The sequence below is a fragment of the Bufo gargarizans genome, chromosome 7, assembly GCF_014858855.1.
Source record: "Bufo gargarizans isolate SCDJY-AF-19 chromosome 7, ASM1485885v1, whole genome shotgun sequence".
Classification (NCBI taxonomy): domain Eukaryota; kingdom Metazoa; phylum Chordata; class Amphibia; order Anura; family Bufonidae; genus Bufo; species Bufo gargarizans.
Window position 1 is genome coordinate 67,422,328 of NC_058086.1, and position 21,920 is coordinate 67,444,247.

The 21,920-nt window shown below is 43.1% G+C and overlaps 1 protein-coding gene across 1 annotated transcript in view; it reads left to right on the top strand.

Annotated features, from left to right (window-relative positions):
* The window catches only part of FGD3 (FYVE, RhoGEF and PH domain containing 3), a 267,848-nt gene that overhangs the window by 137,155 nt on the left and 108,773 nt on the right, over positions 1-21,920 (top strand). Inside the window, exons 2-4 of the mRNA XM_044300779.1 lie at positions 8,889-9,047; positions 15,119-15,302; positions 16,860-17,439. Coding sequence (XP_044156714.1) covers positions 8,889-9,047; positions 15,119-15,302; positions 16,860-17,439 — 923 coding nt within the window. The remainder of the gene's footprint in view (positions 1-8,888; positions 9,048-15,118; positions 15,303-16,859; positions 17,440-21,920) is intronic.

Sequence of the window (21,920 nt, forward strand, 5' to 3'; positions counted from 1 at the left end):
CCGTTTTGTATTCCGTCACAATGCAAGTCTATGGGCAGCATAACTGTTCCGTTCTGGTTTCCGTTATGCAGGACTGGATTCCTGGATAATGGAAACCAGGATGGATCCATTATGCTGCTCGTAGACTTGTATTATGAAGGATCAAAACGGAATGCCTCTTAAAGGCTTCCATTTTGACTTCAGTCTTATGGATTCCGTTATTTTCCGTTATAACCATGTTATAACGGAAAACAAAAATGGAATCCATAACGGTGATGTAAACCTGCCCTTACAGGTAACACCCAGTTGGACCTTTATTCATAAACTTCTAGCAGGAATAACAGAGGAATGGCACAACAGAGTAAATGCTCTGGAAGGGTCAGTTCACATAAAATACTATTATTTACAAAAATATTAGCAAGACAGGTCCTAGGTAGATTGATGGTTACTAGTAGATAGGGGTATTTTCCCCTTTGACACAAGACTTCCTGTTAAGTAAACGTCTAGGTAACTACATTTTACTGGAAACTTCTATGAATGAGGAACTGAGCGTGTTAAGAACTGACTATTAATTGTCTGCCCAGATGATATCCAGCCATTGGCGAACAGCCAGACATGGGCAGATTATGCTGAAAATCTAACTGTTGTTGATACTGGCAGTGTAGCACTGACGGCTATGTGTAAGTGAAGGAACACTCCTGATATTTCAGGAGCACATACAGTACAATATGGACCTTTCCATTATAGATAGTTTGATAGGAGGGACAAATACACTCACCTAAAGAATTATTAGGAACACCTGTTCTATTTCTCATTAATGCGATTATCTAGTCAACCAATCACACGGTAGTTGCTTCAATGCATGTAGGGTTGTGGTCATGGTCAAGACAATCTCCTGAACTCCAAACTGAATGTCAGAATGGGAAAGAAAGGTGGGCTACAACAGCAGAAGACCCCACCGGGTACCACTCATCTCCACTACAAATAGGAAAAAGAGGCTACAATTTGCACGAGCTCACCAAAATTGGACTGTTGAAGACTGGAAAAATGTTGCCTGGTCTGATGAGTCTCGATTTCTGTTGAGACATTCAAATGGTAGAGTCCGAATTTGGCGTAAACAGAATGAGAACATGTATCCATCATGCCTTGTTACCACTGTGCAGGCTGGTGGTGCTGGTGTAATGGTGTGGGGGATGTTTTCTGGGCACACTTTAGGCCCCTTAGTGGCCATCATTTAAATGCCACGGGCTACCTGAGCATTGTTTCTGACCATGTCCATCCCTTCATGACCACCATGTACCCATCCTCTGATGGCTACTTCCAGCAGGATAATGCACCATGTCACAAAGCTCCAATCATTTCAAATTGGTTTCTTGAACATCACAATGAGTTCACTGTACTAAAATGTCCCCCACAGTCACCAGATCTCAACCCAATAGAGCATCTTTGGGATGTGGTGGAACGGGAGCTTCGTGCCCTAGATGTGCATCCCTCAAATCTCCATCAACTGCAAGATGCTATCCTATCAATATGGGCCAACATTTCTAAAGAATGCTATCAGCACCTTGTTGAATAAATGCCACGTAGAATTAAGGCATTTCTGAAGGCAAAAGGGGGTCCAACATCGTATTATTATGGTGTTCCTAATAATTCTTTAGGTGAGTGTATATGGATATAAGCGCCCTCCTACAGCTGGCCGTACACTTTCCTCCAATCTGACTAGCGTCCCCGTGTGTATTGACTTGCTGGGCTACTTAATTTTATTGGTCTTACACAGTGGGGCAGATTTACTAATGGTGTCGTTCTTTACACTGTCTAATCACAGTCTTAGAGTCCATTCAAACGACTGTATTTCTGGGTCTGCATCTGTTCCGCAATCTGGCGCGTTCCACAATCTGACCCATTAATTTTAATACATTCCGCGGCCTCGCGCAAAAAATATAGAGCATGTCCTATTCTTGTCCACGCGGACAAGAATAGGCATTTCTATATAGGGCTGGCCGTGTGCGTTCCGCAAAATGTTAAATGCACACGGCCGGTATCGGTGTTTTGTGGATCCGCAATTTGCAGACTGCGAAACACTTACGGTCGTCTGAATGGACCCTTAATGTTAGGCAAATATAATGTTAATGTTAGGCATGGGCCTTAATGTTAGGCATGGGCCTTTGTAAAGTTTGGGTGTCATAAATCCTGCCCCAGATTTTTTTTGTGTGCCAAAAATGGTGTCCCGTTCTAGCGAGTCCACCCCCCCTTGCCGTACGAGGTGGAAAAATGTTAGAAAAGTGTGTAAAATGATTAGTAAATGTGATTCAAAGCATCTACTCCCGTTTTTTGGTTAAAATTGCACCCAAAAAAAAGGTGCACGTTTTTATTAGTAAATCTGCCTTCCTGGATTGTAAAATATAACTTTCTTAGTGTTAGTTCGTTGTCGCTAACACTAAAGGAATGTCACTATATATTTATCTGTCACGTCATGTTATATCATATTGGATATCTCTGCGCTTTAGCGTTGCTAAACAGTTGTGCCGCCGAATCCTGTAAACCAAACCGCCAGGAATCTCCATATTAAATACCTTTCGTTCTTCTAGGAATAAGATATGAGATCGAACATTGTGTTTTTTTCCTGCAGTCATCTTATTATGCACATTCCTGTCATTTTGGAGACTAAAGAGTAAGAGAAATGTCTCCTGATACAGCGGCAATGTCCAGACTGAGCCAAAAGGCTCTATATGAAAAGTTCACTGTATCATCCTTAAGGCAGCTCATTTTCCTCTGACCTAAATACCTCTCGCATTGTCTCATCAGTTTCTAGCTTCTGAACCAGTTGCTTATTTAGGGTCATAACATCTCTGGCTATAAACTGCATATTTTATTGAACCCGTGTCGTGGGATAAGGGGCCTGTGGTGCAGAGTCGATGACAACATGAGTGCGGACATTGCAGCTTCAACATTTGCACAATACTATTGCTCTCTGCGTTATGTCATTGTCTGTTTCTGATCTTTTAGGTTATACTATATTTGAGGAACTGCATAATACCATTGCTTTCACAATGTCTTATAGATGTATGCACAATAGGGGATATTTCATGTTGACGTTGTGCATCTAAGGCCATTATACTTGAAATTGTCCCTAAAATCATAAGATTTTCTTTCCACAATGAATACAGGACCTCAATAGCATGTATTTTGTAGAATCAGAAATAGCCCTGTCTGGTTTGGGCAACCCTATCCTGCAGGCCATCTGCTAGGTCTTCTCAACAATCATCCTCTAGTAGCTAGATGAACTTGATGTCAATGCTAGTTGAATGCAGTGTGCCATTGGATAAGTGGGTGACCATGGTTTTTAATACATTACAGTCCATCCTCTAGTTCAGAGAGCCAGGTTAGATGTAACCCTTAGCTTTAAATAGGTTCTCCAAGACTTAAGCATTAGTGACTTATTTGTTTGAGAGGGTCTGACCTCCAGAACTCCTGCTGGACAGCACAGTGAATAGACTATGGCATTTACACAGGCACAGCCCCTTATCCATATCTAAGGCTGCGTCTAGTATGCAGCTCGTCCTATTCATTTCCATATAAGTGTATGGGACAACCCATGGTACCGAGATCAGCCATGCCTATGGACAAATTGGCGTTCTGTGTTTACCAATAGCTTTGACTGCGATGAGTTAGAGCATCTCCAAAATGGTCATGTAGGGTGTTTTCCAGTATGCAGTGGCTAGTACTTACCAAAACTGGTCCAAGAAATGAGAATCGGTGAACCAGCAACAGGGTTATGGATGCCCCAAGGCTTACTGAAGCATGTAGGCCAGCCCATCTCATCTGATCTCACAGAAGAGATACCGTGGCACAAATTGCTAAAAAGTTAATGCTAGCTATGATAGAAAGTTGTCAACCACACAGGACATTGCAGAATGCTGGGTATAGGACTGTGTAGCTGCAGTCCATTCAGAGTGTCCATGTTGACCACCGAAAACACCTACAATGGGCATGTGAGAATTAAAACTAGAACATGAAGCAATGGAAGAAGGTGGCCTGGTCTGATGAATCACATTTTCTTTTACATGTTTTGGGTAGCCATATGTGAGCTTGCATTGCTTTCCTGGGGTTGAGATGACGCCTGGATGCAATATGTCAAGAAGGCAAGCCAGCATAGACAGGGTGATACCCTGGGAAGTGTTCTGCTGATATTTTTTAGGTCCTGACATTTGTGTGGATGTTACTTTGACATGTACCACCTACCTAAACGTTGTACTGACCAATTACACCCCTTTATAGCAATGATATTTCCTAACAGCAGTGTTCTCTTTCAGCAGGAAAATGTCCCGGCCGCACTGCAAAAAGTGTTAGTTAGGAATAGTTTTAGGGAAATCACGAAGACTTCGTGGTGTTGACTTGGCCTCCAAATTCCCAGGGCTCGGTATGATTGAGCATCTGAGGATGTACTGGAAAAGAAAGCTTGATCTGTGTAGGTACCACCCCGGACCCTAAGGACTTAAATGTTATGCTGCTAATGTTCTGGTGACGGATACTACAGGAAATCTTCAGAGATCTGATGGAGTCCATGCCTAGACAAATCAACGTAGTACACTCGTTCTCAAAACTTTGCTTATGTAGAGGTGCTGCCAATCACCCCACAAAGGAGAGTTTGCTTGTTTGTTGGGTGATTGCATTTTTCATGAGGCAACAAAAATCCTCTTTGGCTGCCCATATATCGCCCTCTGTAATGGGGCAGTGCTCCGAACAAACAGTGAAACTCTATGGGAATGAATGATCGTAGTAAGCGATTGTTAATCCCCATACAGCAGTGAACTCTGCTGCATGTAAATGGAAGAAATGAATGGGCAATGAGCAGAAATTAATGTTTCTCTTTTCCAATCATTGTAAAAGGGCTCTTTGAAGTGGTGTGCAAGGAAGTAGGGGGGACGGGGGGGGGGGACAAACCCCGCAACCATGGCTGTACCTGTAAAGGAAAGGCTACTTACCTGCTTCCTGGCACCGGCTCCCTACTCCTTCTCCTCCAGGCCTGCGATGCTCCACTGGTCTCCTTTGATGTCAACATCCAATTTGACAATACCGCAGCCAATCAATGGCCAACATGGAGAATGGATATCTTGCATCATGTGATCATTAGTCATGACATAAGGGGAGCCGGTCACCGCGGTGGCCAGTGATTGGCTGCGGCAATATCAAACCGGATGTTGACATCAAGGTAGCCCAGTGGAGCATCCTAGGCCTGGAGAAGGGAGAGTGGGAAGAAGATAAGTAAGGGTAAGACCAAGCAGATGGGGGGTGCCAACTACCCCCCCCCCCCCACACACACACACACCATTCTTGCACAACCCCTTTAATGTTTGACTGATGAGGATTTGACCTAGCATAGCAATTCATCCCAATTCAGGTGACTTGGTTTGAACTGCAGTACACAGCTCATGGACAAGGCACTATTTCTCGGGGGGAAAAAAGCAGACCCAATCCCTTTAAGGGTATGCTGGAAGGTGAAGCCTCACGACTACTGGAGAGCCGCAGGCTGGAAAGTAATGCGGTATTGCTTGACAATGACAACCCATTTACTGTATGGAGCCGTTTTAAAATGAGACCTTTGCCAACCTATACCTAAGCATTGGTTAAATAAAAGCGTAATATTATTATTATTTTAGTCTGTATTGTGTAGCATTATGTTATTTGTCAGCCAGTAGCCTTTGTTTCGGTGTTTGCTGAATGCACCTGTAGGTAACCGTATTCACTGTGCAGAAATCTATTCCTATAACTTACAAATAAACAATACGGTTTACCCTCCAATGTGCCGCCTTCTTTTCTATTCCTTTTTCAGTATCCAGGGTGCAATGTGTCGCTATTGTGAGCATGTTACCATCATACCGTTGTCTCACTCACAGGAAGCAGAGCAGTCGATAATTGTAACAGGCACAAAGACATGCTCTTTAGACATCAAAGACCTAAATCATAGGTGAAAAACACCAACGTGGAAGAGAAAAACATTAGAAAGGGCCCGTTGCTGTAGGGATGGGGGGTATATGATTACATATACTTGTCCATGGATGTGAGCTCTAGGTATGAATCTTGTGCATGTCCATGGATGAACATACGTAAACACTTTTTTAGAGTTGTCCCACCCAAAAAAAAAATCGACCGTATTTTTCGCCCATAAGACGCACCTCAGTTATATGAATGAAGAGGGTTGTGGAGTCCGCACACCTTTTGATCGTGGGTGCTCGTGGAGGACTTCAGTCTAGTAATAACTTAGATAATCCACGGCACACCAGTATCGTTTGGCTTGCAGTTTATTTTGATTAAACAAATTCAAACAGTGTCAATATATGACTTATCGCGCCATTCTCAAATATTATACATAAAGAAATTCAGGCCATAATGTGTCCCAATGTTTCGGTCTTGTTAGACCTTTCTCAAGGGATCTGAGGCCATCATATACGGGACGCTTGAATTGGAGGCGCCTCAGTTATAGACTCCACTCAGATGTCCGTAGTGCATTGCGAATCCGCAATACACCTGGCCGGCACCCCCATAGAAATGCCTATTCTTGTCCGCAATTGCTCTATTTTATTGCGGAGCTTTGGACCGGAAAATCAGGGCCGCGATCTGGAAATGCAGATGCGGAGAGCATATAATGTGCTCTTCGCATCTCTTCCGGCCCCATAGAGAATCAATAGGTCTGCATCTGTTCCGGATAATTGCGGAACGGATGCGGACCCATTCTACGGACGTCTGAATGGAGCCTTAGAGGAGGACAATAAGAAAAAATATTTTACATTTTTTACCATCAACCTCCAATCAGCCCCCATTGCCTCATATCAGCCCCCATGCCACAGAGAACATAACATAAAAAACACTTACCTCTCCTGCTCTAAATGCTGCCACTCCTCATTGTATGCTCCCGAAGAAGGGGATTTACCGCTGTTCCCCGAAAGGCATTGAGCTTTACTTTAATAAAGTACCTTTACTTACTGAGAAGTCCTCCGGTCCATCATCTGTTGGGACGTGGTGTTTGGACAACTATGAGTGACCTCGGTGAGGGTGGCAAGTGTCATGGGTTTATCTTTCATCTCACTTTATCATAACACATGTGGGACGCCACGTAGTGCTAATGGCGAACGACTCAACGCCAATCACTCAACTTTGCAGCAAGACTCTAGACGTGAAGTCGAAACACTCGTTGGACTGGTAACGTACACTACCACTAGTGTGTGGATGGAACCATATACATGTGTTTACTTTGGCGTAGTAGTTGAATCACGGAGTGCTGTTAATACATTGAGGAGAGACAGTGCAACTACATCTCGATACGCAGCACATACAATGGGATATATATATATATATATATATATATATATATGAGGATATTAACTGGACATGTGGTTTAATGCATATAGTTGCTGATACACAATCAGTACGTATCGCAGGGATGTGTGTTCCACCAGTGTGCCGCAGCACGTGTATGTGTTACTGATACGAGGACATAACTATCTACCTGTGCTTACCCCAGTGAAACAGCTAAATTACTAAGTGTTGTTGTTACATTAAGGAGAGACAGTGTAACTACCCTTCAATATGCAACATATAAAATATATTGGGCTGAATGCGACCAATGTTACACAGGTGAATAATAGTTACAACTGGATATTTGTTCTATTGCAATATAACCCTTGATTTATAATCATTTGTACATCGCACGGACGTGTGTGGCATAGGTCGTGGAAGTTTATACGGCCTATCTCTGAATTTAGATGTGATTCAAAGAACGTCAACCATATTTTCACATTGAATATCGTTTTACATGCGCGTACTATTGAGCGGCTGCTTACTGTTACCACATATGAGCAGTTCACCTTGGTCATAGGACTTTCTTGTTGGTTTTATATATTTTTATATGTTTTATAATGTGTATGTAGAATACATACAGTACAGACCAAAAGTTTGGACACACCTTCTCATTCAAAGAGTTTTCTTTATTTTCATGACTATGAAAATTGTAGATTCACACTGAAGGCATCAAAACTATGAATTAACACATGTGGAATTATATACATAACAAAAAAGTGTGAAACAACTGAAAATATGTCATATTCTAGGTTCTTCAAAGCAGCTAAATTTTTGCTTTGATTACTGCTTTGCACACAAGAGAATGCCAAGAGTGTGCAAAGCAGTAATCAAAGCAAAAGGTGGCTACTTTGAAGAACCTAGAATATGACATTTTCAGTTGTTTCACACTTTTTTGTTATGTATATAATTCCACATGTGTTAATTCATAGTTTTGATGCCTTCAGTGTGAATCTACAATTTTCATAGTCATGAAAATAAAGAAAACTCTTTGAATGAGAAGGTGTCTCCAAACTTTTGGTCTGTACTGTATGTTTTAATAATTTTTTTTGTGTAGAACCAGATATTTGTGTGCCCTCCAACAGACACGTTATCTAATAATCATCATTTTTTGACAACTTGGGGTGAGTTGCGGAGTGAGCACCATCTCCATACCTGCTCAACCGGTGGAGCCACTGTAATACCTACAAATATTTATCATGCCAGACTATTTGCTATTTGGTTTGGTTCTAGTTGCCCCGCAGGGATCCTGCAGCATAAACACTTCATATCTAAGGTCTGAAATGCGTCAGCACGGCATGATGGATTTTATTGGATTTATTTATTAAAGCCTAAGAATTTTAGCTGCCTTCTTGGACTCAGGAATTTATATATTCTACCTAAGTGGAAAGGGTATGGCGCTACCCTAACTGCTGTCTCCGACCCCTTATCGGTGACTACTTCAGTGGTAAGAACATTCTGCAGCATTGGTGTGTTTCTATACAGGGCAGGATTTTACATAGTTTTGGTCCATAAATCAGCTCAAGTGTTACTTTTATTTGTCATTTTTTTAGGATGTGGCTATACCACTTTCCAAGTTAAGTGTCATATCGAATCAAGTCAGTTTGGAAAGACTCAGCACACAAGCCCAGTACCATGTATTCAGCAAACTGGAAAGAAGCCACGGGCAAAAGCTCCTCCAGTCAGAAAGTCAAATCTAGAAAAACCTCAAGGTTGGTATTTAATCTGTTGTGATGTGTTTTGACATCCCATTAAATGTCACTTTTGGGGGGGAATCAAACCTAACCTAGCTATCACATGCCATTATATGCAATGACGTAACGCTGTGTAGGGGCTATGCATTTTACTAGAAGTGCAGAATTATTTCTAGAACAATACAGCTATGTGTGCTCTTATTACATTTACCTTTTAAGATCTGTTGTCCTGCTATGCGTTAGAATACCTTTGAACCCCAACATGTATTAGGGCCTAAAACCCCTGCCCCCCCCAGTAGCGACCTTCATCATCTCTTATGTTCATCCTATTCTTCTCCATGTCATTTGCAAAATGTCAAAAGTAGAAAACTAGTTTAGTGCTCTCATTAGGCTCCTTGCAGACGAGTGTTCCTCCCGCAGCGAGTCCTCAATGCAGTTCCCGGCCTGACCTCCCAGCGCTGCTGGGGATCACATAGCATTATATTGATTTATGATGCTATGTAACCCTTACAGTTCTGGAATGTATTGGCATAATGCTGCCAGTGTTATCCAATACATTCCAGAACCGTAAGGGTTGCATAGCCTTCTAAATCAATATAATGCTATGTCAATCCCGTCAGTGCTGGTAATTCAGGCCGGGTGCTGCTATGCAGACTCGCTGTGGGGGGAACGCTCGTCTGCAAGGGGCCTTAAGGGCTCATTCAGAGGATCGTATTGCGGAACAGGTGCGGACCCTTTCACTAAAGCATGAGCATGAAACCAGTTTTCTACTTTTGATATTTTGCAATGTCAATAATTTTGCGGAATGGGTGCCGACCCCATGGGGCCGCAAAAGATGCGGACAGCACACGGTGTGCTGTCCGCATCCGTAGTTCCGTTCTGCCGCCCCACAAAAAGATAGAGCTTGTTAGCAATTGCAGACGAAAATAGGCATTTTCTATCGTAGTGCCGGCCGTGTGCAGTCCACAAAATGCGGAACGCACACAGGCCGGTATCCGTGTTTTTCAGATCCGCAATCTGCAGACCGCAAAACACTACGGTCGTCTGAATGAGCCCTAAGAGAAACAAAATAAGAGTTTTGCAGGTTTGATACTATTTAATGGATAACAAAAATAGAAGTAATGATGTTACATAGCGAGCCTTCAAGACATCACCAGTGCCTTCATCAGGCGTCCTACAAGAATGTATGAAGAAACGGCAATATACAACTACCGAGACATGGGGGAAGGAATGCACATTTGAAATACAACAGAATATCAAAGATCTTGAGAATGAGTCCTTGAGTATCTTACAGATAAGGGGTGTGATAAGTTTTATGGTCTCTAAATTTATGTTATCTCAGAGACCTGGTGCCCAGACTATGTCTATAGAGGACTCTAGATCTTGTAATGTGTCATAAATCCTGGGGACAAATTTAGTCCAGTATACAAAGTGTCAAGCAGTGTTATACATTTCTATTCCCAAATTCTTCTGGCTCTTTGAGAGTTGAAATGGCCTTTTAATGTGTGCCAGGCTACAGAAATGCTTGGCATCAGAAAAGTGTAGCTTCTTCTCTTTAATTGTGGGGCAGTGGGTCCTCATCTTCAAGGTATTCTATGTATTTCAAACTAGAACTTGGATCGGAATTATTTGTAATTGCGTGTAATCAAAAATTTTGTATGACCACTAAGTTATTCAATCTACTTGTATCGTGCCACCTGCTGTTTGCTCGCTGAGGTGGACGCGCATGCTCAGCTCAATCATTCAACTGCCACCAGTTGTATCTTCTGTTAGAAGCTGGGATAATTACAAGTAGAAAGCTGCTGCAGAAAGGACACAACCCCAGAGCTGTGATAGGGAGAGAGATGCAGCAGAAAGGACATGTTCCTGAGCTGTGAGATGGAGAGAGAGAGCTGCAGCAGAAAAGCATGCCCCCTGAGCTGCCAGATGAAAATAAATGTAGCAGAGCATTTGGATAAATGAATGGGCAGCTCTCTGGACCCATGTGAGGTACAGGCTGGTTCTAGTTTTGTTAGAAAGGTCTTGTCATGTACTAAAGTGCATTCGGAAAGTCTTCAGACCCTTCACTTTTCCCACATTTTGTTATGTTGGTCCCTGTGCTAAAAAAAATAAAAATAAATTTTTCCCCCCAATTGTTCTGTACTCAGTAACCCATAATGACAAAGTGAAAACAGAATGTTAGAAATCTTTGCTAATTTATTGAAAAGGAAAAATCGAAAATCTTGCACTGACATAAAAAGTATTCAGACCCTTTACTCAGAATTTAGTTGAAGCACCTTTAGCAGCAATTAGAGCTTCCAGTCTTCTTGGTTGTGATGCCACAAGGTTTGCATTTGCAGATTTCCTGCCATTCTTCTCTGCAGATCCTCTCAGGCTCTGTTAGGTTGGATGGGAACTGTCGATGGACATCCATATTCATGTCTCTCCAGAGATGCCCGACTTGGGTTCAAGCCAGGACTATGTCTGGACTCGGTCTGGAGCACTCAAGAACATTCATAGACTTGTCACTAAGCCACTTCTGTGTTATCTTAGGCTACTTTCACACTCGTGTTTTGGCTTTCCGTTTGTGAGATCCGTCCAGGGCTCTCACAAGCGTCCAAAACGGATCAGTTTTGCCCTAATGCATTCTGAATGGAAAAGGATCCGCTCAGAATGCATCAGTTCGCCTCCGATCAGTCTCCAGCAGCGTTTTGCTGTCCGCTTGACGAAACTGAGCCAAACGTTTTCTCTGGCACAATAGAAAACGGATCCTTCTCCCATTGACTTTCAATGGAGTTCATGACGGATCAGTCTTGTCTATGTTACAGATAAAACAGATCATTTCATGACAGATGCATGCGGTTGTATTATTTTAACGGATCAGTTTTTGCAGATCCATGATGGATCCGCCAAAACGCAATTGTGAAAGTAGCCTTAGCTGTATGCTCAGGGTCTTTGTCTTGTTGAACCTTTAGCCCAATCTGAGGTCCAGAGCACTCTGAATGAAATATTTATTAGGAATATTTCCGTGCTTTTGTCTATTCAGCTTTTTTGGGCAAATGTTTATGTGTATTTAACTGAGGAGAGGCTTCTTTCTGGCCACTCTGCCATAAAGCCCAGATTAGGGAATGCTGCAGTGATGGTTAATCTTCTGGAGGTTTCTGCCATCTGCACACATCTGCAGGATCTTTGGAGCTCAGTCAGATTGACTATTGGGTTCTTGGTCACCTCTCTTACCAAGGCCTTTTCCCCCAAATACTTAGTTTGGTAGGGTGGCCGGCTCTAGGACAAGTTTTCCATGTAAGAATTATGTAGACCACTGTGCTTTTGGGAACTTTCATTGCAGCAGAAAGTTTTTGTACCCTTCTCTAGACCTTTGCCTCCACACAATCCTGTCTCTGAGCTCTACAGGCAGTTCTTTCCTCCTCATGGCTTGGTTTTTGCTCTGATAAGCATTGTTAGCAGTGAGACCTTATATAGATAGGACTGTGTCTTTCTAAATCCTGTCCAATCAACTAAATTTACCACAGGTGGACTCCAATCGAGGTGTAGAAACATCTCAAAGATGATCAAGAAAAAATGAGGCCCCCAGAGCTAAATTCCAATGTCATAGCAAATACTTATGTCTATGCAAAATTTTAGTTTTTTCCTTTTTTAATAAATTTGCAAAGATTTCTAAAATTCCCTTTCTCATGAAGGGAGATTGCAGACTGATGTGAATTTTTTATTTATTTTTATTTTTATTTTATTTTAGCACAAGCTGATAATATATAAGAAGTAAAAGGATCTGAAGCCATTCTGGATGCAATGTATATGATGAACGATTTTCACTAAAAACTAAATAAAATGAATCATGATAATGTGTTAATGCACTGAGAATTACACTAGTCTAGATGCACTTGCATTTCTCTATGTGACCTTCTCTGCATATTACTCATTAATTTCCTAACTGTAAGCCATTGACATAGCTGAAAACTCTTGCTCCTTTTATCTCGTCTGTTGTTTAGTCCTTCCGGTAGATATTGAGTTAGAGCTCAGCAAATGCAAGCACAGAAGGAAGTAAGGTTGACGGTGGTTAGCCGCAAATTTTCAGAAAACTAAGTGTATGTGTGGGAGGGACCAGGGATATGTAAGCAGATATACAATTCCATGTCTCTGCACATTTCTGACATGCCGGGTAAAAGGAAGGGTCACAAAGAATTAATTCCAAGCATTTAATCACAAGATCCCTTCCAGCTAAAATTGTCTGCATAGTACATAATGCTAATGGACCTTTAGCATGAATACAGAAAGGGGCAGATTGGCCATAGACGTTAGAGGGAAATTGCCCGGTGGGCCGATGCCCAGGAGGCCGCCCAAGCCCTCCACACTGCCGTTGGCCGGGTACATAATGAGCTCTCAGCGCTAATTAATGCTGTGAGAATCAGGTACTCGTGTACCCAGCCAGCGACCGCACATGCCCTCCTGAATTAAACTGCTGTTGCCCCCATCTCTCCTCCTAAGCCCCCTGCACCATATCTTAATTACAGACAACTTGAGGAGTAGGACAGAAAATTACATCTACTGATGGTCATCCGAGTGGTTCAGATTTTGGGGCAATAACTTGTGCTGCACTGTAGTATATGATGGGATGATATATTGCTGACTCTGCCTGCTTGTGTTGCCTGCCTACAGCATGGGGCCACTCTTATTTTATTTATTTTTTTCCCAGGGCCACTTTCAGTTCCCAGTCCACCCCTGAATACAGACATACTAGGTTATATAAGGTTGGCTATCTTACAGGATTATGTCCCAGTTACATGTATTATTGTTTTCTGTCACATTATTAGAAATTATATAGGACTCCTCAGGGGCAGACTGCGAATTTGAAGTAGCCCTGAAAAAAAAAACTAAAAGTGGCACCATGTTGTAGGTGGACCCACCTTGACTGAAGGTGGGACCAACACGAGTAGGTGGTGTACAGGGCAGTATATTGTGCTGCACTGTGGTATTTAGTTCTGCAGGGGAAGTATATTGTTCTGCACTTGGTGTTTGGCTCAGCTGGGGCAGTATACGGTGCAGAACAATATACTGCCCCTGCAGAACTTGTCCGCACGGTGTTAGGTCATTATCTACCTGGCTGGCCCACTTGTTATCCGGTCACCAGAGATTTTCTCTGTAGCGTCTATGGCCAGTTCGTCCCTGGGACTCGTAGTGGATGTTAATGAATATAGCGGCATCACTAGTTTTCCTGGACTACTGCATGCCTAGTTATGCAGCAATATGAAGGTATGGTATATATCATTGGATATATAGACAGATCGGACACCCAAGAAGGCTGATATAGCATATCTGCAACCTGTGCAGTGGCAAAGGGGCTCAGTAGGCAAAGAACCCTAATACTGTTTTAATTGGGCTATTCCCATCTTAGACATTTGTGGCATATCCACATGCTACCTCTGAGACTGGCACTTATCTCCAGAACAGAGGTCCCCCGATACAACTGTTTCTGTGACTGCCATAAAAGTGAATGGAGAGAGATATGTACATGGATGGCCATTTCTCCATTCATCATCTGCCCGGATGCCGGCTTACCAGGTGGGACAGGGGTTAGGGGACCTCCATGCTGGAGTAAGACAAGAGTTCCCGAGGTGGGAACCACATTTTTCAGACATTTCTACGTCTACAGTGGGTATACTCCTTTAAAAGCAGCTTCTTACTGTCTATTAGATTTCATGTAAGGGACTGAGCAAATGACTGTGGATTGTAAGAGAGATATTAGGAGGACCTCCATGATAGGCTGATGGGGACTAAGGGGCCCATATACTGTTCTTGCTATCTACTTGAGAGGCTGCTTTACCTCTGCACCATGTCCGCACCATATTATGTGTGTACATGTATTTTTTGTGCATTCCTGGACGTGTTTATTGGCACATACATAACTTAACCTTGCTTCAGGGAAGCATGCATTGATTGATGAGTCTCGGAGCTTCCCCGTGGCAGTGTACCTGCGTACGTCTATCACACATGCTAAATGACATTGACCAGTGTAGAATGCTCCAGAAAATGTCTGTATAGCAAACACTAAATCCAAACCTTCATGTCATTCATGTCATTCTTTTTTTGATCAGTACCTCCTAAGCCAGCTCATCTCATATCAGCGGGACAAAGGAAGCCTGGCCCAAAAATCCCTCCAGCACCCTCAAAACCATTGCCATCCATACCTAAAGTCACCAGAAGACTTGGAACACGAGAGCGGAACCAGACTAACACCTCAGATATCAGTATTCTCATTGCAAAGTTTGAGAATTTCAGGTGAATATAAATTCTACGTTGCTCATTCACACGTTGGTCATGTATTTCCCATCGCTGTCTTTGAGTTTTCAGGGTTATTGGATTATGCTATTATGTAGAGTTAATTATAATATTCTGTTACATATTCTATGTATAACTTTGAAGGCAACCTTCCATGTTTGTTTGTCATTCTACCCTAATGTCCTTTAGACATCTTCTCTGCCAATTCAAAATGGCTTCGATTGAAAAATTAGAATATGCATTAAATAACTAATTGTCATTGATACATCTAGAGTGACAGTTTCTTCCTGTCTTTGCAATATCATTTACCATAATATACCACCTCTGAGACCTGCAGTTATCCACAGACCAGAACCACCTCATGTGTGGCCACCCTTAGTTCACTGCTATGGGAGTTCTGACCATACCAGAGCACACTCACTCTGCTGGTTTCAGAATTCCCATACAGATGATCGGGCAGCATGCTGCGCAAGCACAGTGGGCTCGCTTTCCTTTGGGGGCTCTGTTCTAAAGATAGTAGCAGGTCCCAGAGGTGAGACCCGTACCTATCTGACATTGATGGCATATCCTAGTGATATGCCATCAGGTCTGAGATGGGAATTACCACTTTAACACCAGTTTGTTACTTTGTAAAGGAATAACAAAGCATTCTAGGAACTGATGCTCGAGAATTATGTCATGTTGTAGTACAAGTACAAAATAAAGAACACATTTCAGAAGTGGTGCCAGGTCCTCTTTAATTTGCATGGACATAGGTTATTTGAGTGAATACACACTAATACGGCTATAGTCCTTCTGATACCATAGGCCAATTCCAACCCCTCCCCCTTCATAATTTTCATAGCAAAAATTAAGGGGAACATTTATCAAACTGGTGTAAGTAGAACTGGCTTAGTTTATCATAGCAACGAATCAGATTCCACCTTACATTTTTCACAGCCTCCTTGAAAAATGTAAGGTAGAATCTGATTGGTTGCTATGATAAACTAAGCCAGTTCTATTTTACACCAGTTTGCTAAATCTCCCCCTAAGTTTGTTGGTACAACCATGTGTCAAGAATAGTAGAAATAAATAATGTTGGCATACTTCCATTTCTGTGATGTCCACTATAATTTTGTTGTCTATAAAATTGCCTAAAGGACACAAGTGGTCCTGATGTGGGCTACATTTTTATATGATTACAAGCTATTAGGGTTAATGAACACAACCATAGCCTGTTTTGCGAATCACAAATTGCAGATCCTCAAAACACAGATGCGTTCCGCACTTTGTGGAACGGAACGCCTGGGCCATAATAGAACAGGCCTATCTTTGTACGTAATGCGGACAAGAATAGGACATGTTCTACATTTTTGGAGATGCCACAGATCGGACATACGGATGCAGACAGCACACGGTGTCTGCATATTTTGATGCCTCATTGAAGTGAGTGGGTCCACATTCGACCCAGAAAAAATGCAGGATTGGATGTGGACAAAAAATAAGTTTGTGTGCATGAGCTTTTGCATATTACACCGTGTTGACATGAACAACATACCGGTCTTATAATTTTTTCAGAAAACCTGCAAAACCTTTCAAACCGAGCTATCTGAATTCAAAGTTCAAAATGGAACCTGGATCCGGACCTTCCAAATGCCCTCGCTCATCAAGGAACGATACGGCAGTCGAGGGAGGATTATCTGCAGATGAACAGAATGGACCAGATGACAATGATCCGGCCATATCTCACAGCCCAGAAATGTCAAACTCTGAGAACATCAAATTTAAGGACTTGGGCATCACTGACATCAACAGCTGTGGAGAAAGTTCATCTGTACATACAGTGGAGGAATCAAACAGAGAGAACGACAACGAGGACCTAACGGTAGATCAGAACGACAATGGTAAAATACCCAACCGAGACAGTGGCATTGATAGCCCCTCATGTTGTGTAGTAGAAGAGGTGTTTTCTAATGATGAGACTGTCGAGTCTAGAAAGCTCATGTTACCTGTCGCAGCTATTGAAATGAGAACGAGCACATCTGGTGACCAAAAGAGGGACTCAACTCAGGATGAAGATAGTGACATGGATGAAGGAAGCAGTGAGGAACATGAAAGCACAGAACTGACAAAGCCCGAGAACAGTGAAGCCACCAAGGTAAGCGTTGTATGTATAGGCCTGAAAAGAAACATTATTTTTATGTCATGCTAACTCAGCAATGTTTATGTGCTGGTATTTTTTTTACACCTAATGAGGGGACAACCAAACAGTAATAACTGCTGCTTGGAACCTATGGAAAGCTGGTCATCTAGCTTAAAGGGGTTTTCCAAGTTCACAATTTTGCTTAGGATAGGCCATAAAAATCAGACTGATGAAGGTCCAACTCTTAGCACCTCCACCCATCAACTTTTTGAAGAGGTCTTGATGCTTATGTAAAGGCAGAATCCTCTTCATTGTTTACGTGGGTCCATCTACCTGCACACCATCTACTGAGTTATGGTGGAGCAGAGTATTGCAGCTTCGTCCAGTTCATTTGAATGGAACTTAGCTGCAATATTAAGCTTCACTGCTACTAAGTAGATGGCGTGCAGATAGACAGACCCATATAAACAATTAAGAGGCTACAATACTTTCACAGGGCCACGGCCCATTCGTATAGCTGACTGGTGAAGATGTCAAGAGTTGAACTTCCATCGATCTGATATTGATGGCCTGAGCGGAGCATTGACCATTAAAATTCTGAAACTGGAAAACCAGGCCATCAATATCCTTAACCCTATAAAACCCCTGTAAGGACTCATGCACACGAACAGTGTGCAGCCCGTTCCCCGTATTGCTGCCTGCAAACAGCGGGTCTTCAGTATAAGGGCACTGGTTCTGTGCGCTTGTATCACAGATGCGGACTCGTTCACTTGAGTGGGTCCGCAATCCGCAAGATACAGGGCCATGCAGAGGAGAGGCATGGAGCAGAAGCCCGCGGAAGCACTACAGAGCGTGTCATTGGTATTTCAGTCCATGCCTCCGTACAGCAAAAAAATAGAACAGAGGACAGAGTCTTGCAGATCGTAGACCCAGTCAGGTGAATGGATCTGCAAACGGCGGGCACACAACCAATGTCCGTGCATTGCGGACAGCTATTTGCGGTTCGTGTGCATGAATCCGAAGACTAGAAGAATAGGATCATCTAGAATGCAGCAAACAGTGGGACTGCACTAAGTAGACAATGCTCGACTGTAACTGAGCGATGACTCCATACAAGCCTAGTTTAAACTTTCGATGGCCTATAAATATGAGATCGCAGTTAGAATCCCAGTTCCACTGCAACTGAAGTTCTACTTTAGCTGAACTTGTATGGGCTGGTTTTGCTTCTGAGTCAAACGATCAGGCACAGTCATAGGGGGTGGAAAACTGGGAAATTGTCTACAGCCTCTAATTCTAAGGAGGCCCCCAAAGACTGAATGACCAGTGGCAACCTCTGGGTGCAGCACATAAACCTTCACAGTCTTGAGTCAGTAGAACAAGTGAGGGGCAGTAACGTATTAAAACCTAACGTTTATTTGGACTGTTTTAAGAAAAAGCCCCTACCAGACAAACCAACCAAAAAAACAATATGGGACCCGCGTGGGTGAGTCGCCAACGGTCAAGTCCGCTAGTAATTATACAAAGAAGCGGAACTGATCGACAAATAAACACTAAATGCAGTCTTTTGGCTAGACTCCACAGACTAATGGAAATGCCATAAGGCAAATAAAAGGGTGGATCTTACCGGTGGTGCCAGTCAGGACCTTGTAGTCCAAAACCCTGGAGGTGGAGGGGCTTCTCGGATCCGAAAAACACGTCCTCTATTCAATTTCACCTGGTGCCAGGGGCTGCAGGGAGAAGCTGTCCCTGTTAATGCCCTATTTGGCCTGTAAATCCCTAGGTACCTCCTAACACGGGGTCCTTTCCCCGCAAGGGGTGGCCTCGTCCGGAACCTGACCCTAATAAATGAACCCTAAATGGCCCTATAGGGACAAAGAGATTGGCCCCATGGGTGATGGTCGCTAATAGGGTATAAATTAAACTAGTAAGGTGGATATATTCGGAGTTCCTACGCGTTTCGTTTATTAAAGAATATATCAAAACTATAGAGAATACCTCCACTTCACAAAGACAGGATGGGGACCCCCTAACTCTTCAGGGGACAGGGGTCGTGGGTGGAGGGGAATGTCTCTACCCTTAACACACTGTGGTGATTATACGGCTAAGGGGAGCAATGGGAAAGGGGAAGCCATAAAGGTTGCGCAGACCTGACTAGACCAGTGTGGTCCAAATCAGCCCGGATACCTGTGGATAATGAAATAACAGAACAAAACCCATTCAGATATTGAACCTAACAGCAGCTAATATACTTATGGCATAAGGATGAAGGGTTTACTTACTATTGAGATCATGGAACACATGTGGCCAGTACCATGGAAGGCGGTAGTGTGGTTTGACTAACTGCCTATTGTATCGGCGTCTGTCAGCGCTGCTTTGGGCGCCAGTCGGTTTAAATGGACGGGGCTGATCCGCCTCCTTCCCAGCGCATGCGCACATATCCAGTATGCAGCCCGGCTACCGCGCAGCTGTTGTGACGTAGTGATGGGCGTCACAGCTAGGGAAATCCTACGAGCCCAGGCGCGGCGTCGGCTGTGTAATAGAAATAGCAAAGGTGGGAGGAGTCGCCAGATAGTACAGACAACTCCTGCTACTTCACCTATGCTTGTGTTGGTGGTGATTGGAGATTTCACCCTCAACATGGGACCTAGGGGGGGCATTAAATGACAGGCGATCCCCCCTGGACCCAGACAGGGCATAGTGGCCACATGAAGACATAAAGACAATTAAAACGAGATGAATAAAACCGTAAAGGGTGTTATCATCTGGATGGTGTGGTCAACTAGGGTGTAGTGATCACATTAGGACAAGTGGAGGTATTCTCTATAGTTTTGATATATTCTTTAATAAACTAAACGCGTAGGGACTCCGAATATATCCACCTTACTAGTTTAATTTTTACCCTATTAGCGACCATCACCCATGGGGCCAATCTCTTTGTCCCTATAGGGCCATTTAGGGTTCATTTATTAGGGTCAGGTTCCGGACGAGGCCACCCCTTGCGGGGAAAGGACCCTGTGTTAGGAGGTACCTGGGGATTTACAGGCCAAGTAGGGCATTAACAGGGACAGCTTCTCCCTGCAGCCCCTGGCACCAGGTGAAATTGAATAGAGGACGTGTTTTTCGGATCCGAGAAGCCCCTCCACCTCCAGGGTTTTGGACTACAAGGTCCTGACTGGCACCACCGGTAAGATCCACCCTTTTATTTGCCTTATGGCATTTCCATTAGTCTGTGGCGTCTAGCCAAAAGACTGCATTTAGTGTCTATTTGTCGATCAGTTCCGCTTCTTTGTATAATTACTAGCGGACTTGACCGTTGGCGACTCACCTACGCGGGTCCCATATTGTTGTTTGTTGTTTGTCTGGTTTGTCTGGTAGGGGCTTTTTCTTAAAACAGTCCAAATAAACTTTAGGTTTTAATACGTTACTGCCCCTCACTTGTTCTACATATTCTTTGTCACAGAGCAGTATACCTTGGGAGAGTGCTCACACACTATCTCCCTTTAGGGACCACCTTTTTGTTCTTACAGTCTTGAGTCACCAAGGAGTTTACTACTAAGGCTACTTTCACATGGCTGCTGCAGTCTTCCGGCAGGCTGTTCCGGCGCAGAATTGGCTGGACAAAAAAAACGCTGTACGTAGCGGTTTCTGTCCAGTCATTTCTATGCATTTTTGCCGCATCGCAGCCAGATCTACACCGGATCCCATTATAGTTAATAGGGCTAGCGTGCATTCCTGTAGCCTCCGGCAGTGCCAGATCCGGAGAACTTCGGCAGTCTGTTGTCTGCTGAAATTTGTGCTGCAGATGTGAAACTAGACTTACCCCTTCACTATTTAGGTGGTATTATTTGGAGACTCAACAGCAGTTTTATTTAGGCATTGAATGGAACGCTTGAGTGAAAAATATATGGCAGTGTTATGTGGGCACTACATGGTAGTTTTTGCATACTGTATTGAGGTATTGTTTTGAAACTGTATGATGCCATTATATGGGCACTGAGCAGCAGTATTTTTGGGGTATTCTTAGTAAATATTACCGTATATTAAATTTTTGGGGCGGTATTTGGATGTAAATCTTCAAATAAAAAGTCCATCTGTATCTGTGTGTCTATCACTGATCGGTTTTATGGCATGCCGTTTATTTGGAGATGGACCATCATTTGTACTCACAGATGCTTTCAGCATTATATCTAACCCAGTGCTGGTCCTATGTGACTTATGGATGATCTGAGCTCTATAAAGTTGTCTTATATCAGTAACATGTTCTTTAAAGTATATCACAAGGGTCCGTGCATCTTCTTGAAATGACCCTGCTGCACACATTACAGTGCAGGGCCTGTTCCATTATGATGGATATATTGATTACAGACAGGAAGTAAAGCCAATAAAATATAGGTTTTATGTACCATTTACAAGACCCCATTGATTTGATAGTCTTTGTAGAACAGTGAATCCAGCTAATTGTTTCTGTAACAGTCCTGGGACATTAGTGTCGAGGG